At 40.2% G+C, this 20,167-nt stretch overlaps 1 protein-coding gene across 11 annotated transcripts in view; it reads left to right on the top strand.

Annotated features, from left to right (window-relative positions):
- LOC124875241 (protein shisa-6) overlaps nucleotides 1-20,167 on the top strand; it is a 96,457-nt gene that overhangs the window by 40,697 nt on the left and 35,593 nt on the right. For 5 of the 11 annotated variants that reach the window (XM_047377267.1, XM_047377266.1, XM_047377263.1 and 2 more), the window contains exon 5: nucleotides 19,906-19,944. The exons of the other annotated variants lie outside the window; for them this stretch is intronic. In XM_047377267.1, coding sequence (XP_047233223.1) covers nucleotides 19,906-19,944 — 39 coding nt within the window. The remainder of the gene's footprint in view (nucleotides 1-19,905; nucleotides 19,945-20,167) is intronic. 11 annotated transcript variants of the gene reach the window in all.

Genomic DNA, 20,167 nt, shown 5'->3' with positions numbered 1-20,167 from the left:
GCCAACATGAAATATGACGCTTTGTCAAAGGCAAAGGGAGCACACTGGCTTCTGAGCTGCAGATTGTAATAATTAAACACGCCCATAAAGACCCATTGTATTTCATCCAATGTCATGAACGTGTTACGCATTTTCAAAGCAGGTCCCTGGGTAAACATTTCATGCCCGGCTCCAGCGCTTGATTACAATCCTTCCCTAGTTTATAGACTTACAATACACTAACAGTCATTTTCCACTTCAGTCGTCTTTCAATTAATTTCTCCACATGATATAACCAGAGCAATGTTGAAAAAGGGAAGAAATCCCTCACTTGCAAGCCATCAAATAATTTATCTGGAAATTTGATATATTTGGAGCAAACAAATGCCACCAGCAGAAATCCTTGATTAGCCAATCTTTTTATAGGTTTGCAGTATGTGGGAGCAAAAGAGCTGCTCAGATTTAAAAAACAAAACAAAACATTTTTTTTTTTACAAATCTTGGGCTTTCAAAACTATTTGTCACGCAGATTTTATTTAGAACATTTTGCAATTAAATTTAATTTTTGTTATATTATTTTCAGCTGCAGGATTCCAAGGTTCCATCACCTTGCTGTCGACATACTTTTCTCCTCTTCCATGCCTCATCAAAGTCTCTCTGCATTATGTAGCATGTTGTTAGTCTCAACAGGTGCCTAAATGTTTTGCACAAAACCCTGACTTGATAGCTCAGGAGAAAACAGACAGCAGGCAAACTAGGTAGAGTTGATGTGAACAGTGACTGGTTTTCATCAATAAAAATAAATGAATAAATGACTTCTGTTCAGAATATATGTGTCGACCATCTAATACATGCAATATTATTCATTTTAAGAGAAATTATTGCTGCATCTCTGGAAATGAATTCTATAGATTTTCCTCTGAGCACAGTGAGAGTTATTACTTTATTACATCACAGAAAGTAACTGCCAGTCTTACATGCTCATTGAATACAGATCGCTCAACAAACCCTTTAAGTTATTACCCAGACACCAGAAACTACACTTTCATACATTTTCTGCCTCTTCTATGTTTTCCCCCACTGTTATGGTGGGATGGGAGACCGTTTTCATAAAGTTGGGTGGAATTTTCCTTTTCACTTTCCACCTTTCATTAGAGAACACATCAAACTTAAATTAAAACACATTATAGTTAAAAGTAAATATCATTCAAATAACATTTGGATTTTTATGTTGTGTGAGTTTATTATTTACAAAACTGAAAGGGCCCAGCAGTAAAGTAAATCCAATTATTTCTCAGGTAACAACTCTATCACTCATTTCTCCTAATCTGAATTGGGTTAAAGTTGCGGCAAACATCTATAAAACTACAATGATAGGTTCAATTAAATCACTGTAGATAATTAAGTGATGAAATAATTAGCAAAGAATAATTCTTTTTACCCACAAAAAGAAAGTTCAGTTTTCTAACAGTAGACGCATTGCATGATGTTTTATTTTCAAGTTAATATGTGTCATATAAAACATCAGACATTTGCTTCTGTGTGTTATACCACTGCCTTTATAAGATGCACCTTTGAAATATTTAGTTTTTGCATAGGGTACTGTGAAAAAATTGTTAGGCCCCTCACAGATTTCTTCTGTTTTTAATTTTTTGGTCACACTTATGTGTTTCGGATTATTAAAAAAAAACTTGATTATCAGACAAAAATAAGCTGAATAAACCATGGAAAAAAGCAATTTAAACCAGCCTGGTGAAAAAAGTATTGCAATTTTTAATGACTTAAATACCACATTGGTAAAGCTTTTGGTAAATGTTATTATTCACAAATGTAGAAATCATGAAACAGTAGTGAACCTTCCCAATATACATCAGCCTATCACAATTACCCTAAGAAAAAAAAAAAACAAGTAGTGCATATCGTAGTTGCATCAGAGTTCATGTTTCCATAATATGACACTGGGCAAAATGCCATCAATGGGAGAGTTCCAAGGCCAAAAGCACTGGTGACTGAAAAGAATGCAAAGATCTGCCAAAAAACATCTGGATCTGCAAGACTTTAAGGAAAGTTCCTCTTAATAAAGGAAATCATTATTTGTTAATTATTAACAAATTAATTGGAACTATTAACATCCTCAGCATTATCAGCACTGAAAACATCAAACTCACTCACTGCGATAAGTATCTGAACTGGATTTTATAATATTGGCTCTAAATTCAGTGTGTTTATCTTATAAAGGGTATTGGAAATATATTTGTTAGGAGTTGGTGCTATATAAAGGAACTGCATTTAGCATGCTGTAGTACCACCACTAGCTAGTAAAAAAGGAGAAACAACAAAATAAGTTTTAAGCTTAATTTGTGTTTTTTTCTGTCCTGCTCTACAACACTAGAACTAAAGAACATTTCAAAATCTGGAGTACTGCAATACTTTTGTTGATCATGATTAACAAACATTTTCAAACACTTTTATTTCTGGACATTACACAATGTCCCCGACACTTTCTGTTAGTTTTAGCATCTCAGCCACTAGAGATGTACATCCAAGGAGGGTATTAGGGACAGTTATGAGGCCAAATAAGGCGGGGAAATTAAGTATTAAATACATCAATATTTTCCTTGATAGATTATTTTAAATATTTGTATTGACATGAAATTTACACCAGACATCAGTAACATATATACTGAAATGCTTTGTGAAAAAGCCTTTTTAGTTATGACAACTTTAAGATGCCTCCTGTACGGAAACACTAGTCACATGCATTGCTCTGGTGTGATTTGAAACATTCTTCCACACAAACTATTTACAAATAGGGTCTTTTGTATTAAATCTGGTCTTCAGTCATTTCCATTGGTTTTTAATTAGATACAAGTCAGGTGATTAACTGGGTCGGTGTGGCATACTTTCTTTCTCTCAAAAAGATTACATCTACTTGGCGGTGTGTTTAAAACTATTGTCTTTCTTGGAAATCCACACTCATTTAATGTACAGATTCTTGTCATGAATGTCCTGTTTTGATGTCCGATGAGCTAACCCCTCCCTCCTACTTACCTATGTCTAAAGGGATTGCTCAATCTAGCTCTCCATCTAACGGGTCCGGACTTCCCTAAACCTGAAAGGTCTTACTAAGCAGGTTTACTGAAAGTTCTGTTTAAGCTGGTGTCGGGAAATGACTCGCCTAGCCTCTGAGAGCCTTCATCTAAAAGTCTCGCCCTTCTTCAACTGGAGGTCCGGGTGACCGAGTAGCCTATTGCAGTCATCCACACCTTCGACAGTCACTTTTGTTCACGGCTGCTCATTCCCTAATTTTACTACTGGCTCTTGGTATATGGGCTAGGTTAATTTTAGTAGCTCAGCACGAGCCCCAAGGGCACTGTTTTAACAAACTTGACTAAGGCAACCTATAAAAACCTCCTAAAATATCTTAGAACCAGGCAACAAGACTTTTTACCACCAATGAAAAACCAACAATACAGTGACTCAAATAACTGAATGTCCATGATTTAACTAGAATTTCTTTAATTAGTAACGCTTTTGCAGGGGTCAGTAACAGCTTAAATTCGGCAACACAAAATAATTTCAATAATAGAAATGAATCAATCAACTCAACCTGTCTTTCCCTGATGCTGAAACTAGTGGGTTTGGAGAGGCTTTGAAGACGGAGGCTCATCCATGCACCTGATGGAGAAAAATTCTTCTGGTAACAACGAGTGGTTTCTTGAAGGGAATATGACTTAATCTTCAGTTTTCTTCCTTTAAATGGCAGGTACTGATGCTCCAGGCTTTGATGGTTAAACGGGATCTTTGTTGTTATTTGTCTCCGAAGACAGTAGTTTCCAGAGGCTGAAGAGTTGAAGGAAACCTGGAGACATAAATGAGGTTGATTCAGGACTTCCAGAAGCCTGAAACTTAGAGCAATCAGCTGTTCACCGATCAAGTTCACTTCTGTTGTCTGGATAAAAAGGCTTTAGATTAAATCAGATTCTTAATTTTGAGGCACAGTCCTTTTTGGGCTCACGGGTTTATCCTCTTTTTAATGCAGTCGATCACTGGGGCTGTGTCTCTGTTCCTTTTCCATCCAAGTTTATTTTCTCCGTCCGATCTTGTTCGCTGGTTTTCTGCGAGGAAACAACCCCGTTTCTGCTCTCAGCATTGTTTTTATAGCGCTTGATGCCTTCACCCTTATTAGGCTTCTTAGTTATTGCGCAACGTATTCAGCTCAGTTTCTTGATTATTGCTCAATACTTTAGTCATGGTCATTGTGACCTACTGATTCTGCTTCTCAGCCTTGGAGATGTCAATAATAGCCACGTTGGTCTGTAGTCGCATCCTCCCGTCGCTGTCAGCATGCAGCTGGCTCTCGTCACTCCTTGTCATCCTACAGTTTTTTTCCCTAATCTGCTCAGTTTTAAACTCTACATAGTATTACACATTTCATTCTTCAGCTTAAAGCATTCACTTTAAAACACAGTTGTAAAACCATCACTTCATTCTTTTTATTCATGCTTTACAAATGATTAATGTTATATTTCTTTCATATATAGCTGATTGAGAATGTCAAACCTTAATGTTTTTTCTCTAATTCTCAGTTCTTAACCACATTTCAATCATACATCTTTTAACTTGTTAATCAAAGACTACTAATTTTACTCAATACATGTGAAAGAATATAAAATCATCATACATCATTTCTTTGGATATACTTGTATATATTTTTGCAAAAGATAAGACAGATAACATGTGGCAGATAATATGTGGCTCCACACAGGCCTCTCCAGTCTCTCAGCTCCAGAATATGAGAACATGCTTGTTTCACTCCCCACTGCTTCAACTGTGTGTTTTAATAATTACTGCATGGATTACACATAAGGATATAAGGATATTTATTGTAACTTTTATGGAGTTAACTGTGAGCAGTTACTAAATGTCGCAAGGATTACATGGAAAGATCTCACCTTATTTTGACACCTGGTACATTTGTACATCCTTAATTAATCATCCTTAATTAAAATGTACAGTATACAGTCTGTCAGTAACATATGCTGTGAAAAAGCTCTCACCATGCTGTCTCTGCCTGCAATCTTCACTTTTAGTGTATTTTTTGGGGAGGATTTGCAGAACTATTCTTCCTCTAAACATGTCTCAATGCAATGACAAAAGTTCAGCTTTTGCCTCATCTTAGCAGTCTATACTCTACTAGTATTTCGCTGATCAAATGTTCCCTAGCAAACTTTAGGCAAGTTTCAACATTCATTTTCTTCAGCAGAGGAGTCTTGCACAGTGAGTGTGCATCAAGGTTGCTGCAGCTGATTGCATTACCAATTGTTTTCTAGGAGAAAACTGTACCTGCTATTTTCAGGCCTTATGAAGCTCCATGTTAGTGCTCGATAGGTTTTGAACAATTCTTTGGATTATTCTTTTGACTCATCTGTCGGAAATCTGGATTATATCTTCAGCAATGCTTGGAACATGCAGAAGTTTATAAATGCAGCTGTAGTCATTGCCATTATGTTTTGCAATGGTAAGACTTTTTTGTGAAGAGTCTTCGGGTGATTTCCAGGCTGTCTATGCTTTTTTGCACATCCTTTTCTTCACGTGTTCAATGCCTATTCCGTGTGTCTAAACCTGGCTGTTGACTTGGTTGTTGCCAACATCTGGTGTGAATTTCATGTTTAGGAATATTAGAAATACATTTACTGAGAAAAACATTGATGTTTTAATCAACTTATTATACCTTTATACCTGCTGTATATTCATGATATACAGAGTGTGAATGCCTGACACTTGAAATATACCAAATATTGCATCTGATGAGTTTTTTGTGATCATACTATTGTTCACAGTGATATTTTGATGATCACTGCGATCTTAAATATTGTGCATCTCTAGTTCTAATCTAAGCTTTTGAATAAAATACTCCTTACTGGTGCTTTTTCAAAGTTAGTGCCAGCCCTATTTCTATTTCAGATAATTTCCTTTCCAATATCTCTATGGTTGTGGTTCCCATTAATGTAGTCTGAAACTTCTGATCCACCACTAGTGTTGATTTATATTGATAAAACATTTAAGTTTGAATCTGCTCCAATTACATTGGAAGCCAAAACTCAGATCTTGGTATGTACATAAGACCCAGTAGCAAGTCAAAAAATGTGTTAGATTTTCTAATAAACCACCAATCCCAGGCAGAAAACAACAACAGCAATACTCCTCAAAGTCAGAATTAATATTAATATTTTCCAATCCAACCTTTAAAATCAAATATGGCTGCCTTCCAAGTGCTCATAGCTGCAGTAAAAACAACCTTGTTTGCAATTTGGAGCAATTCATAGTTTATTAGATCTGGCAAACACATATTACTACAAAACCTCTATTAATAATCAAGTTACTATCAAGTTTAATAATATATACTGAGAAATGCATTGTTATTAGGTTGTGTTATTTATTTTCATGAACTGGGTCATATAGCACAATAACTAGGAACAGTTTACTGGGTCTGACACACATTTCAAGATCTGTCCTTCAAGTAAATTGAACATTTTATAATAAAAAGGTTTTATTAGGGTAAAGTAACATTGGGTTAAACTATTAATTTACAAAATAAAGTACGAAAGCCATTAATGCAATGTATTGCATTATTGGCTGATGTTGTTAAAAGTTGCTAGCTTAGTCACTGAGTACAATAATTAGCAATTTCCACAGTTTTTTTTCAAAACAGCAGTTTATGCTGGACATTTAGCTGAGGGCAGGAATGGTTTACCTGTAGACAGAATTCACACATCCACAGCCCCCAGAAAACAGATAGAGAGTAGCAATGTGGAAAAAGGTCTGTGGGTGAAGGTGTGTTTTTTTTCAGACCGTTTCCCTGGTGGTTGTGGGATTTCTCTTGGTATACTAACAGACACCTGCCTTATTAACAAGGAAACACATACTATTTGAACATCGTCTTTGTACATCTGGGGCACAATAATTCTGTGAGGCTCTCAAGCGGCCTTCTTTTGATGGGACCTAAAAACCCAGATGCTAGAGTTTCTCATACCAACAACTATATGGGAACTGGTAGGTTTAACCTTTTGGTGTTGCTATAGTATCCAAAGTGGCAGATATTTACATAATTAAAGGAGAAGTACTTCATACATTTGTCGGTAATCTAGCATTATTAGTTTGGTCTTTTTAACTTTTGTTATCATTTGCCCCTTTTTTAAAGGAAATCCTTGAATTCTTTGGTACGTTTAAATCTTTGACCCATTGGTGGCATAAAGAATGAAACTACTCAATCACCAGTCAGTACCTCAATTGAAGGGACAGAACTCTCACATTTGACTCACATTGAATGCATGTTGCTGAACTCTGCTGCGACAGAACAGATTACTGGACTTGGGCCATGGGTAGTTTTATCACCAACACTGATGGATCTATATATAACAGGTAAGAAAAGAATGGCTGAACCTACATTGTGAGTTGTTTTGCCCTTTTATGATTATCCATAAACATCCATTGCTTCTGGTCTTAATGCAGTCTAAAGCCCTGTTGATACATTTTCTACACATACCAAAGATCATATTTGAAGCACTTTGCCACCATCTAAAGGTCAGAGTTTGGATGACATGCAATTGTGATGTTACTGTATTGAGTTGTATTTGAAATACTGTCATGACTGGTCAGAACCACAACTTCAAAGCTCTGAATAGCAGCATCAATAAAATAGTTCACACACCTGAAAAAGTACTATCATGCCCAGTTATGCCAAATGCCACTAATTTGTATGATACCTAAGTTTATATCTAATTATGTGATATATCTTGAAATAACAAAATTCTGCTTAATTTAGCATTTGCTCAACAGCAAAAAACACAATGTATTTTCAAACATTATGACACATCTTATGTCACCATTTTGAGCAAAAGGATACCTTTAAGGCTGCATCAATACTTGCATGAGTTTGACAGAACTGTGTGCAACATATATATTTCTGTGCTTTCGGCAAATATGTTGATGAACATTGCTGCGGAGACTTGGCAGTAGTAATCCCCTTACTTTTTGGAGCAAACAGGAGGATTACGTGTATGACTGACAGACTCCCTATGTAGTAACTACAGCTTGCTGGTAGCATGACTGAAAAGCTGCATTAGTTCTGTGTTATTAATACTTGGAAATGCAAGATAGTTTCTAACATCTTTGGATGTAGTGTGTGTTCACTGAAAAAAGAAAAGTTGACTAAATGAGAAGACTATTTACTTTCCTTCCAATCATGATAAAATATTAAAATGCCAACTTATGGTGCCATAAAACTCTTTCCAAAGCTTACTTCCACATTGCCCTCCTTATTGAACCGGCAGGAAATTAATCACAATAGTCGTGATTGTTCAGCTGATGTGACCACTGGCACTTTTTTGAAATGTTAATAAAGCCACATTGAACGGTGCATTATTCCCGGCTGGAAGTCCTTCGCCCTCGGCTGCTCACTAAATCTCAACGACTTCATTAACTCATTACCATGATTCATGGTGTGCAGTGCCAACAGCAATTAAAACACGACAAAGAAGAGCAGCATCCTTGGGCCACAGTTCCACTCTCAAGACTTACTGGATTTAACAGGATGATTGACGTATCAATAGGGACCCGGGGTGGACTAAATGGTTCCAGACAATATTCAGATGTGTCTCACTCACACCTTGCATCTGGAACAAATTGAACACACCTTGTCAAGTGCTATCAGCTTTTGTGCGTTTTGGCAGCTGTTCAAGCAGGATACACATGTTGTGCCCCATCTAGGGAGACTGCACACCTTTGAAGGCTTTGGTTAATTTCCTAAATAGGAAACGGAAATACACATATACATAACATATGGAACTAGAAAAAAAGAAAACAATCAAAAGTCAAAGCAAAATCACAGATGCCTGGAAAGGTGACCAATATTCCCTCCAGTACAAAGAGCAGTACAAAAAGCTAATTTCAATGAGTATGTCAAGGCTTTAATTCAGCTCTCTCTGCTGTCTTTTGTGGAACACATTTCTATTCACAAAGGCAGGTCTTTACAGTAATAGCATTGCATACTTATGTTCACTTTTGAAAATTTGAGCAATATGGTAATTAAAATGCAACAGTGAGCTCCTGTCCCCTATGCAGTGATAAAGAAGCCTTTATCTCAGCAAATGACTGACAGTTGATTCTAAAATAGCTCTACATTTCTTTCTTTTTTCTCCCTTCGTGTGAAGGCAGTCCTCCTACACCTTCTGCTTTTGTGCTCACTATTGTTATGGCTTTATTGTTAATGAGTTTAAGTTTAACTGGCTGTAATGAGTGGAGACTAGAGCCCCTGTCGAGCCTGAGTGTGCTGTTGAATTGGGAGCTGGAGGAGTACTGCGTGGATGGATGCGCACACTGGTGTGCAGGTATGTGTGGCTGACACGCGCTAGCTGCATGAAAACATGAAGCATTAGTGGAGCTGGGGAGGATCGCTTTCAGGACGGTCACACCTCAGTGCAGAACTCTGCTGTACTGGGATCAGGTGCTGTCCACTAAAACGCCATGTACTTTAGCGGACTGGTTTAATGTGAACGTTACTGCTAAGCGGGCATTGACTTCTAAAACGGTGGCCTCATTCAATTGGTGGCATTAGACAATACCCAAACTAATTGAGTAAGCTCTGACTCTGTCTCTTGAGCTTATTCAGATGTATAGGGAATTTACACTACAGTTTTGTCTTGGTTGCATTGTTTGAAGAGAAGGCTAACAATGTTTTTATGATATTGTACAGTTACCTATTCGGTTGGTTTCTGTGTTAGAACATATATCGCATCTTCATTAGAGTGCACCAGTCAAAACCACCATGTGCAAACCCTCTTACTGAAGATTATGGTTAAAGGCACATGCAGAAGTTTTGAAGTGAGTTTCCTTGGAGCGGTGTGGTTTCGCTTGTTGCCCCCCAGCTCAGCCATCTCGTGTTGGTGTTTACCCCAGTGGATAAGAGGGTCGTATCCCTCCGCCTTCGGGTTAGGGATAGGTCTCTGACTGTTGTCTCGGCCTACGGGCCAAGCGGTAGTGCGGAGTACCCGGCCTTCTTGGTGTCCCTGTCAGGGGTGCTGGAGAGAGCCCCTCTCGGGGACTCCATTATTCTGCTGGGGGACATCAACGCCCACGTGGGAAACGACAGTGACACCTGGAGAGGCGTGATGTGGTGTTTTGTTATTGGACTTCTGTGCTAGTCACGGATTGTCCATAATGAACACCATGTTCAAACATAAGGGTGTCCATCGGTGCACTTGGCACCAGGACACCCTAGGCAGGAGGTTGATGATCGACTTTGTTGTCGTATCATCAGACCTTCGGCCGCATGTTTTGGAAACTCGGGTGAAGAGAGGGGCTGAACTGTCCACTGATCACCACCTGGTGGTGAGTTGGATCTGCTGGAGGAGGAGAAAGCCGGACAGACTTGGCAGGCCCAAGCGCATAGTGAGGGTCTGCTGGCAACGCCTGGCGGAGCCCTCGGCCAGGGATGTATTCAACTTCCACCTCCGGGAGAGCTTTGACCAGATCTCGGAGGATGTTGGAGACATAGAGTCCGAGTGGACCATGTTCTCTGCATCTATTGTCGATGCTGCTGCCCATAGCTGCGGCCGTAGGGTCTGCGGTGCCTGTCGCGGTGGCAATCCCAGAACCCGGTGGTGGTCACTCACAGTAAGGGATGCTGTCAAGCTGAAGAAGGAGTCCTCTCGGCTGCGGTTGGCTTGTGGGACTCCTGAGGCGGCTGACGGGTACCGTGAGGCCAAGCGTGTTGCTTGGGAGGAGTTTGGTGAGGCCATGGAGAAGGACTACCGGTTGGCCTTGAAGCGATTCTGGCAAACCGTCCGGCGCCTCAGGAGGGGGAAGCAGTGCTTTGCCAACACTGTTTATAGTGGGGGTGGGAGGATGCTGACCTCGACTGAGGACATTATCGGGCGGTGGAAGGAGTACTTCGAGGATCTCCTCAATCCTGCCATCACGCATGCCTTGGTGGAAACAGAGGTTGGGGTCTTGGGGTTGGACTCTTTCATCACCCAGGCTGAAATCACCGAGGTGGTTAAAAATCTCCGCGGTGGCAAGGCTTCGGGGGTGGATGAGATCCGCCCTGAGAACCTCAAATCTCTGGATGTTGTGGGGCTGTCATGGTTGATACGCTTCTTCAACATTGCGTGGCGGACGGTGACAGTGCCTTTGGATTGGCAGACTGGGGTGGTGGTCCCCCTAGATAAGAAGGGTGACCGGAGGGTGTGTTCCAACTACAGGGGGATCACACTCCGAAGCCTCCCTGGTAAGGCCTACGCCAGGGTATTGGACAGGAGAGTCCGGCCGATAGTCGAACCTCGGGTTTAGGAGGAGCAGTGTGGTTTTCGTCCTGGCCGTGGAAGACAGGACGAGCTCTATACCCTCTACAGGGTGCTCGAGGGTTCATGGGAGTTTGCCCAACCGGTTCACATGTGTTTTGTGGACCTGGAGAAGGCATTCGACTGTGTCCCTCGTGATGCCCTGTGGGGGGTGCTCCAGGAGTATGGAATCGGGGGCCCTTTATTAGGGGCCATCCGGTCCCTGTACAAGCGTAGCAGGAGTTTAATGCTGGCACTAAGTCGGACCTGTTCCCGGTGCATGTTGGACTCTGCTCTGGCAGGGCTGCCCTTTGTCACCGGTCCTGTTCATAACTTTATGGACAGGATTTCTAGACGCAGCCAAGAGCCAGATGGGGTCTGGTTTGGGGACCAGTGGATTTCGTCTCTTCTTTTTGCAGATGACGTGGTCCTGCTGGCCCCCTCTAGCCAAGACCTACAGCATGCACTGTAGCGGTTCGCAGCTGAGTGTGAAGCGGCTGGGATGAAGATCAGCTCCTCCAAGTCCGAGGCCATGGTACTCGACCGGAAAAGGGTGGCTTGTCCTCTTCAGGTTGGAGGGGAGTTCCCTCCTCAAGTGGAAGAGTTTAAGTATCTCGGGGTCTTGTTTACGAGTGGGGGAAAAATGGAGCGGGAGATCGACAGATGGATCGGTGCGGCTGCCACAGTAATGGGGGTGCTGTGTCGTTCCGCTGTGGTGAAGAGAGAGTTGAGCCGAAAAGCGAAGCTCTCGATTTACCAGTCAGTCTACGTTCCTACCCTCACCTATGGCCATGAACTTTGGGTCATGACCGAAAAAACGAGATCCCAGATACAAGCAGCTGAAATGAGCTTCCTCCGTAGGGTGGCCGGGCACTCACTTAGAGATAGGGTGAGGAGCTTGGCCATCCGGGAGGGGCTTGGAGTAGAGCCGCTGCTCCTCCACATCGAGAGGAGCCAGTTGAGGTGGCTCGGGCATCTATACCGGATGCCTCCTGGACGCCTTCCTCGGGAGGTGTTCCAGGCACGTCCCACTGGGAGGAGGCCCAGGTGTCCAGGACACGCTGGAGGGACGATGTCTCTCGGCTGGCCTGGGAACGCCTTGGGTTCCACCCGGAGGAGCTGGGGAGAGGGACGTCTGGGCGTCTCTGCTGAGTCTGCTGCCCCCTTGACCTGGTCCCGGATAAGCGGAAGAGTACGAGTACAATGACTTTAATTGTGTCTGTAGCTGAAGAGAAGAGAACTGTGACCTTATACAACAATAGGTGCAAATGGCAACCATCTGCTAGTCCCCATGGATGGAATTTCTCCTGCATGTATTTATTACAATCTACTTTGTGAATCTAGCACAGAAATACACCAAATAGGAAAATGAGTTGCAAAAAATGGAGGAGGCTGCACTGCTTTGTAAAATCCCTCCTCTGTAATTTTATGTTAAAGTCCAGACTAAGAAAATAATGGTAAACACATTACATTAGTTACATATTTGTGCTACCCTGACAAATGGAAACACCGTCGATGAAAGTTTGAGATTTAGAGGTTATTTGCTGAAGTCCGCTGGAGCTTTCTGGATTTGAGACCTGAGAGACAAAGTTCAGTTTGTTTTCAGAAAAGCAAAATGCATTAAAAAGCATGAATTTTAATTTCCAACCAGAACTAATAAACTCTCATAGAGTGCCACCATCATAGAATTGCCCTTGTAACACAGGCACGAAGTAGCGATTTTTCAGGAGTTACGTTTGTTCAATAAACATATAACATCCTGATTTTAGACATTTTAAAAATTTTACTTTTAGACCAAATATTTATATATTTTACCAAAAATGTCTACTGATAATTTAGACCTTGTGTAGAGATATTTTCAACCATAAAATGCTCCTATAGAGCCTGCTAACTCGACCAAGTGAATAGATTCAGCCAAGTTATCTGAGTCCATAGTTTTTTCCATGATTCCCCTAATTTGCCTTGTGTACAATGGAGACCTCAGACTTGTTATTATTGATTCTGTGCGAAGATTCCTCAACCCAGAAACCAACCAGTTCTAGTTGGCATGTCTCAGTTACCTGTTGATAATAGTCATGGCTTTATATAGTTTTTTGTACAACAGTAAAGTGTGAGAAGTGAGCACAAATAATTTCTGTTTAGCAAATATGAGCTTTTTGTGCTCTTTTTGGAAACTTGACTACTGGAATTTATCTCACTTAGAAACACCTTTGGGCAGATGCTAATGTCCTCCTAACCTGCTTACAAAATCTATTGTGGGTCAAATGCTGCTATAAAAATTTGCAAGAAATATTTTGTAGTTGTCAAGCCGACGTTTGGAGGTTTAATTTGTGCTGTTTCTTTTTTCCTCCACTGTCCTGCAGCATAATTCTCTAAAATGAGCTTGTAGACAGAAGATGAGATATGATTCTTGGAATTTAAAGCAGCATTTTGTACTTTGATCATCCAGCAGTGTGTGAAGCGATGAAATTAGACTCTCCTCTTTATCGAATCCTTGCTCTCACTCTCTCTCTCTTAATCTTTCCCTTGCTTGCTCGCCCTACTCTATCTGAGCTTAGGGGATTGCTGGATGAGATGGAGAGTTAATGAAGAAAGCTTTTTTCTCCCCCCTTCTAGAAGACTGGTAAACTGCAGCAACTTTGTACTCCTCTTTTGTTAATCATGTCACGATCGGCTTTCTTGCTTTATGGTCTCAACCCCTGAACCAGTTAAGCATGAAAATGTCACATCGTTTCTTTTAAATATACAGGGACCATACCCCAAACTGCTGCACAAGCAGCTTCAAATGAGTCCTCTAAAGTTGGCTGAGCAGCTTCATTCCTTCTCCAATGAACATAAGCAATTTAATCCGTTTTTACTATATACTGTTATGTTTTATATCATGCACACATCATTCTTATATGTTCATTCACATTTGGCCTCATCTCCATTATGTAAAGCGAGATGCAACATAGTCAAAAAGCTGTTTAAGATGCCATCATCTAATATGGAGACCGACGTGGGCTGGTGTTGGCAGCGTTGTTATGTAAGCAGGGTTCTAAGGGACTGATACCAATTCCAACACACCCAGCAGGGTGGCAGTTGGGAATTGGTGAGCATATATCCCTGGTGTATGTGTATGTGTAACATAAATGACACATTCACACTACTGCACAATAATGGTGTCTGGTGTTTTGCCACAATTACTGAGCGTTTCAGTCCTCAGACCTGTTAATTTGTTAATATGCTAATGCACAGCAATTAGCAGCGCACTAAATGAAACACGGTGGTGCACAGTGACACACTGATTTATTAAAGCAGGGGTGCCCAAGTCCAGTGCTCAAGAGCTACTATCCTATAACTTTCAGATGCATCACTTCTCCAACACACTTGTAGTTCTTGAGGTGCCCCTGAATTGAAGAAAGTCACAACCAGGGTAGCACATGAGAAATAACTTGTCATATGTTGAGGTTTTTGTTGTGGACCAAAGTGCAGATGCAGGCGAGAAGTCGGCATGGCGAGGCAGTACGATGGTTTATTTAAATCAAAACAAAGGCTAAACTCACAGGTAGGCAGGCAGGATAAAACAGAGAGTTTAGGAGTCCAGGTCTAACAGAGCACAAGAAACAAAGGGAACTTGGCGCAGGGAAGGTGAACCAGCCTTGAACACAAGAACCAAACTAACTAATATACAGAACGAGGACAAAGGCGGGTAATCAAGAAACATGGAACAGGTGGGACAAGGAGGCAGAAGGGACAGGTGGAAACAATAAACAATAAAGAGAAACATAGACCTAAGCAGAACAATAGACTAAGATAAAATAACCAAAACATAAGAAATCTAGAATAACTAAGAGGCAAAGGAAACAGAGGAACTGGAAGGAACATAATAATAACAAGAACCTAAGGCCTAAGCAAAAGGAGACCATAAAGAAACTCTGACTGCAAAAGTAAACACTGATAGAACAAACTGAGAATGAAGCAGAGGAAATAAGGACTAGAATAAAAGTAACAGTAACTAAAGCTAACCTATAAAAGGAGGGACTGGAGAATAAAGATACATTAGAGGAAACAGAGCTAAGAGGGACAATGAATGTAAAGGGGACAAAAACTGAGTAATTAACAACTAAAAGAGGAAAACTAATGACGAGAGGAGAACACACTGGGAGGCAAAAAGAAACCAGAACAGTCAGAACACAGAAAGCAATAAACATGAATATAAACCCTCAAACAAGAAACATCTTGCAAAACAAAACACAAAACCACAAACAAAGTCCAAAATGTCACATCCTGATAGAACTGTGTTTTAGTTTTGAATAATAAATTATAAAAAATTTTTTTCAGGACAGGTGTGTGGATTATTTAGCTATTGCTAAACGGGGCTTTGAAATGGAGCTAGAACACAAGTTTGTTTTAAAATGAAGACATAACCCAACATAGCATGATTCAGCAATAAAATCATGACTACACCACTACATAACGTATGTAGAGTCATTTAAAAAATCTATGGAAAGCTGTAACTATATAAAATTTTAATGAGTTTTAAGAGTTGGGCAGAATCAGGAATTTTTTTAAAGTCGAAAACAGAAACCACAGGAGCCTTGTACTAGAAAAACTAAGCTGAGGTCTACGCCTTAATTTCCTACCTCAGTACATGCTTTTCTGTGAAAACCCATGATAGCAGTGCAAATGTGTGGCATGCTGTCATACCAAAATTTACAATTTAGTTAACAATCTAGGCATGATTTTCTGTCAGTTCATGTTGACATACTACACATGATGGCGCATGAGGTTGTAAACTCATGAAAAATAATGTCAAAATGACTAAACCAGACATTAACAGCCTGACAACCACACACCACTGGGTTCCTACATCTCTTTCTGCTGAGGAACAAAGCTGCAAAACAGTGAACTCAGAAACCTAACAGCTCTTTTCCATGGTACACTGAAAGCTCAAAGTTATCACATTACGATGATCCATTTGCAGCAATGAATTAATGAACATTTGGTTTGAATGTGGTTTCGACTCCCGGGCTGCACCCGCATCATTAGCAAGTAGGTTTTTATGAGATTTATGAGAGTTACATGCGCTACATTGTGTTAATATGAAACGCAAGACTATGTGAAGTCTTGCAGTCATAAAAAAACATTTAGCTTTATTGCAACATACATCACAGTCTGGCAGCAGCCCCTGGAGTCAGTATTACCATCATGTAGCCTTCATGTCATTGAAATACTCAGTAGTATCAATGAAACTCAAACACTGACACTAGATCAAGAGTTTTAGCAAAATATGCTTACTTTTCTGTGTGTAAATTCTACTTTATGTACTTACTCATAAAGACTATCGGTGAAAACAAACAGCAAAGTTTTAAAGCACAGTTCTTGCTTCTGAACTTGGTTCCTGAAGACTTACCCTTGGTTTTGTACATTACTATATTAGCATCTCATATATGAGCCAGCGGGCTCCACATCATTGATTAGGCATCAGCATTTGAAATGATATTGCGAATATATCATTGTCTGCTGCAGAAAATCCAAGACATTTTAGGTTGCAAATACTTGAAAAAGCTGAGGCTGGGGATCCTAGCAGGTAGATTGGCCCTGGGGTCTGTAGTCTCCACTTCTCAGCTTTTTGCTTGGAGCTGTCCTTCTTTAAAGTGGTGAATCATCTAAAATTCTACAATTTCTCCCCTTTATTGTCAGAATTGCTCCTGCTGAATAATTGGAGGTGTAAGAATTGCACTTGAAAACACAGGCCCATTCAAGTTAGCAAACACAACAGATGCCATTCCCTGCTAAGCTACCAGGTATTTGTTTTGTATTGTATTGTATTTGTAGCCATCTTTAAGGTCTTTTTAGAAGTGTTGTCCCCCTACTGTAAGTCATTCTGAAGCCTCTGATTTATGTCTTTCCTCTGCACTGTGAAAAGTATTGAACATTCACATTGGTGCCTGACTATTGTGAAACAATTGTTTGCTTGTCGAGGGGGGCAGTCTGAATCTTTCTGTATCACTCATCAACTTTACATATTTCTGGTTAAAAATATAGCGTCCTTTATCAACTGTGATGTATAATGTTATGTCGGCAAAGCTTAGGCATCAGCATATGTTATTACAATATGCTTCCTAATAAAAAGTCCAAAAACAGTAAGATCAGCAAATCAGTGTTTGATGGACCACAAATATGAAGGTTTTTTTTTTTTTGCGGTTGCTCCTGCTGGGTCAGAAGGATAATTCCCTGAATTACCTCAAATAAAAGTGAAGACACTTTTTGTAGTTGCTAAAGTTGATGATTTACAGCAGCCACATTTTCCAAATGTTTGGAGCTCACAGAGTTCACTATGGTCATACAGCGTAAGGCATCAGTTACTGAATGTATGGAGCCAAGGAAAGAAGAGTTTCTTCTCTGAGGAAAACATTCCAAAGAGAAAAAACAACCTCCTTTGAATATGTCAGCTCTTGATATCTCAGCCTCTCACTATTAGTTTTTTGTCATTGACTAACAAATACTCTGACAAGAATGTAACTTGCAGGATTGTCCTACTATAGATGCACTGATCGGGATTTAAAGGCCAATACCAATTTGTAGTTTGTAAATACTGTTCGCATGTTCCTAAAACAGTGTTGAGAAATTAGACTGGTGTTTGCATGGGTATCCAGAAAAACACAGTGATTTGTGTTGATAACCTGACCTGGGATCCTCTACAGAGGCTTAGAATCAAACAGAGAAAGGATCAACCTTTTACAGGAATATTGATATAATGTATTTGCACCAAGTGTGCTCTGTGGCAGTGAAAAATCAAATGGGGTTCTTATAGGGGGTTTTATAGAACCATTAAAGAAATGTTGTTTAACCAGCCCCAGTGTAACGATGCCAAATGATGCTTTTGGTGGAGGTAGTGAGATGGTGTGCGGAGGCATCTGCCTCACTAGAAAAACAGAGCTTGACCTCTTTATAGACAGATTGATGATTTTGCAAGCAGTGGCAATCCCATATCTCCACTATTTGGGCCTCAACTCTATCCTCCAAAATGACAACACAAAGCGGGGTTCCTCAGACACTACCGTCAAAATTTGCACACCTGACCTCAACCTCACTAAACACCTTTTGGATCGTCTTGTAACAGAGGCTGCTTTAAGAAAGTGATCACATCCAACAGCAGAGTGTGACCCAACTTGTAACCAGCATGAGTAGGAGGTGCCAGGTGGCTGTGTTTGTGTATGGTTCTCCCACACATTACTGAGGCACTTATTTGTTAAATGAATAAATTACAATTATGTCTTGTTTCTTCAAACTTTAATCATCTCATTAAACAAATGAAATCAACCAAAAGTCAGTAGCAGAATAGGTTGTTTGGCATTGGCAGATTGAATCTGGTATGTTTTCTTGGGTGCCACCTGCATACTCAGCTCTGCTGCTCAACCCCCAAATGTCTTTCTTTTGATGCCTTTGAGGTTTGTATAATAGGCCAATTCAATCTTTCCACTTCCTGGAGATAGTCTTTGCAGAAACTACTCATTAATCTGTAAAACATTAGTAAACTGTTTTTATTGGTTAGAATATGACTCCAGTTTGGCCAAGGACCAGGTTCAACAAACCTGCATTACAAAATGTTAAAAACAAGGTGTAAAGAAGAGCATGTCAGACTTGTTCAGTCACCAAATAATTAAAGTTTGGTATTAGGACAACTTTATTCATTCTGTACATAACAGAGATAAATTAAAATCATTTTTAATAAAAATTTGTTTGTGGTAGGAATGTACTTTTGGATTTATTTACTTGTCTGTCAACTGTCAGAGTGAAGTTTGCCTAAATGAAAAAAACAATAGGCAATTTTCATTTAGCAATGCATCTCTAGCAAAACTTATCATAGATGTAACCCATGATATAATGGTTAATTTGGTTTATAGGTTTAAGGTCAAAACTGGTGTGCATGTTTTTTCTAAGCCACATCTTGGGAGCACATCCTTGTTGCTGTGTGGGAGGCAATGGCGATGAGAGGCTGATGGTAAATCAATAGTGATGGATCAAAGTACCGCATGGCTGGAGCCCTGTGGTGTCAGGGTGTGGGGAACAGCAGTGACTCCTTGCCTTTCTTTTACTCATTTTCCTCTCCTCCTCTCCTCTCACCCCATTTCTCTCTTTTCATCTCAAAACCCTGACTCCTTTCTGTCATCCCCCTGCGCTTTAGTAGTAATAGCTGATACCTTGTGTCGCAGTGTCAGATGGGATCTGCCAGTAGTTGATGGGAAGATAAAATGCCACAGAATCAATAACAAACTCTAAAATTGTGCTCATCTCTAGCTGCCTCCTGCATTCAGCATGTTCAGAAATCTGTTCCTGTAGCCAGTGGGTACTGTTTAAAGATTTAAAAGGGTTAATTATAATAACATTAAACTCATTAATAGCTTGTGCTATTATCTAAAGATGGACTCCTCACACAAATCGACTATGTCAGCAAAACTGATGTTTTGAATAAAACAATTTTTCTGCAATGCAATGCAACCACAGTGACTTCTAGTAGCTCAGTGTGATTGCATTTTGTGGTACTACCATTCAAGTAGCACAGTCTAATCAATTACCCCTGGGTTCTGTTTTCTAGGGGAAAAACATTGGCCGGTCCGCTCCCAGAGTCACCATGGTAGGGATGGCTGTTTTCTGTTTAAGGGTCATAGTTGCCTCAAACCACTTTCTGTTGTTTGGATTTGCTCTATGAGCCTGTTAATGTTCAGCAGCAGCATCTGTGGCAGAGACAGTGTTTGGAGGCAGCTCACACCTCAGTGTTAATCATAGTGCAGTGCCTTCCCATTGACCTCTATCTACTGTATTTATCTAACCTGTGTATTCTCCCTTTGACATTTAGC

Source organism: Girardinichthys multiradiatus, chromosome 10, assembly GCF_021462225.1.
Source record: "Girardinichthys multiradiatus isolate DD_20200921_A chromosome 10, DD_fGirMul_XY1, whole genome shotgun sequence".
Classification (NCBI taxonomy): Eukaryota; Metazoa; Chordata; class Actinopteri; order Cyprinodontiformes; family Goodeidae; genus Girardinichthys; species Girardinichthys multiradiatus.
This window is presented reverse-complemented; position numbering and strand designations above follow the sequence as displayed.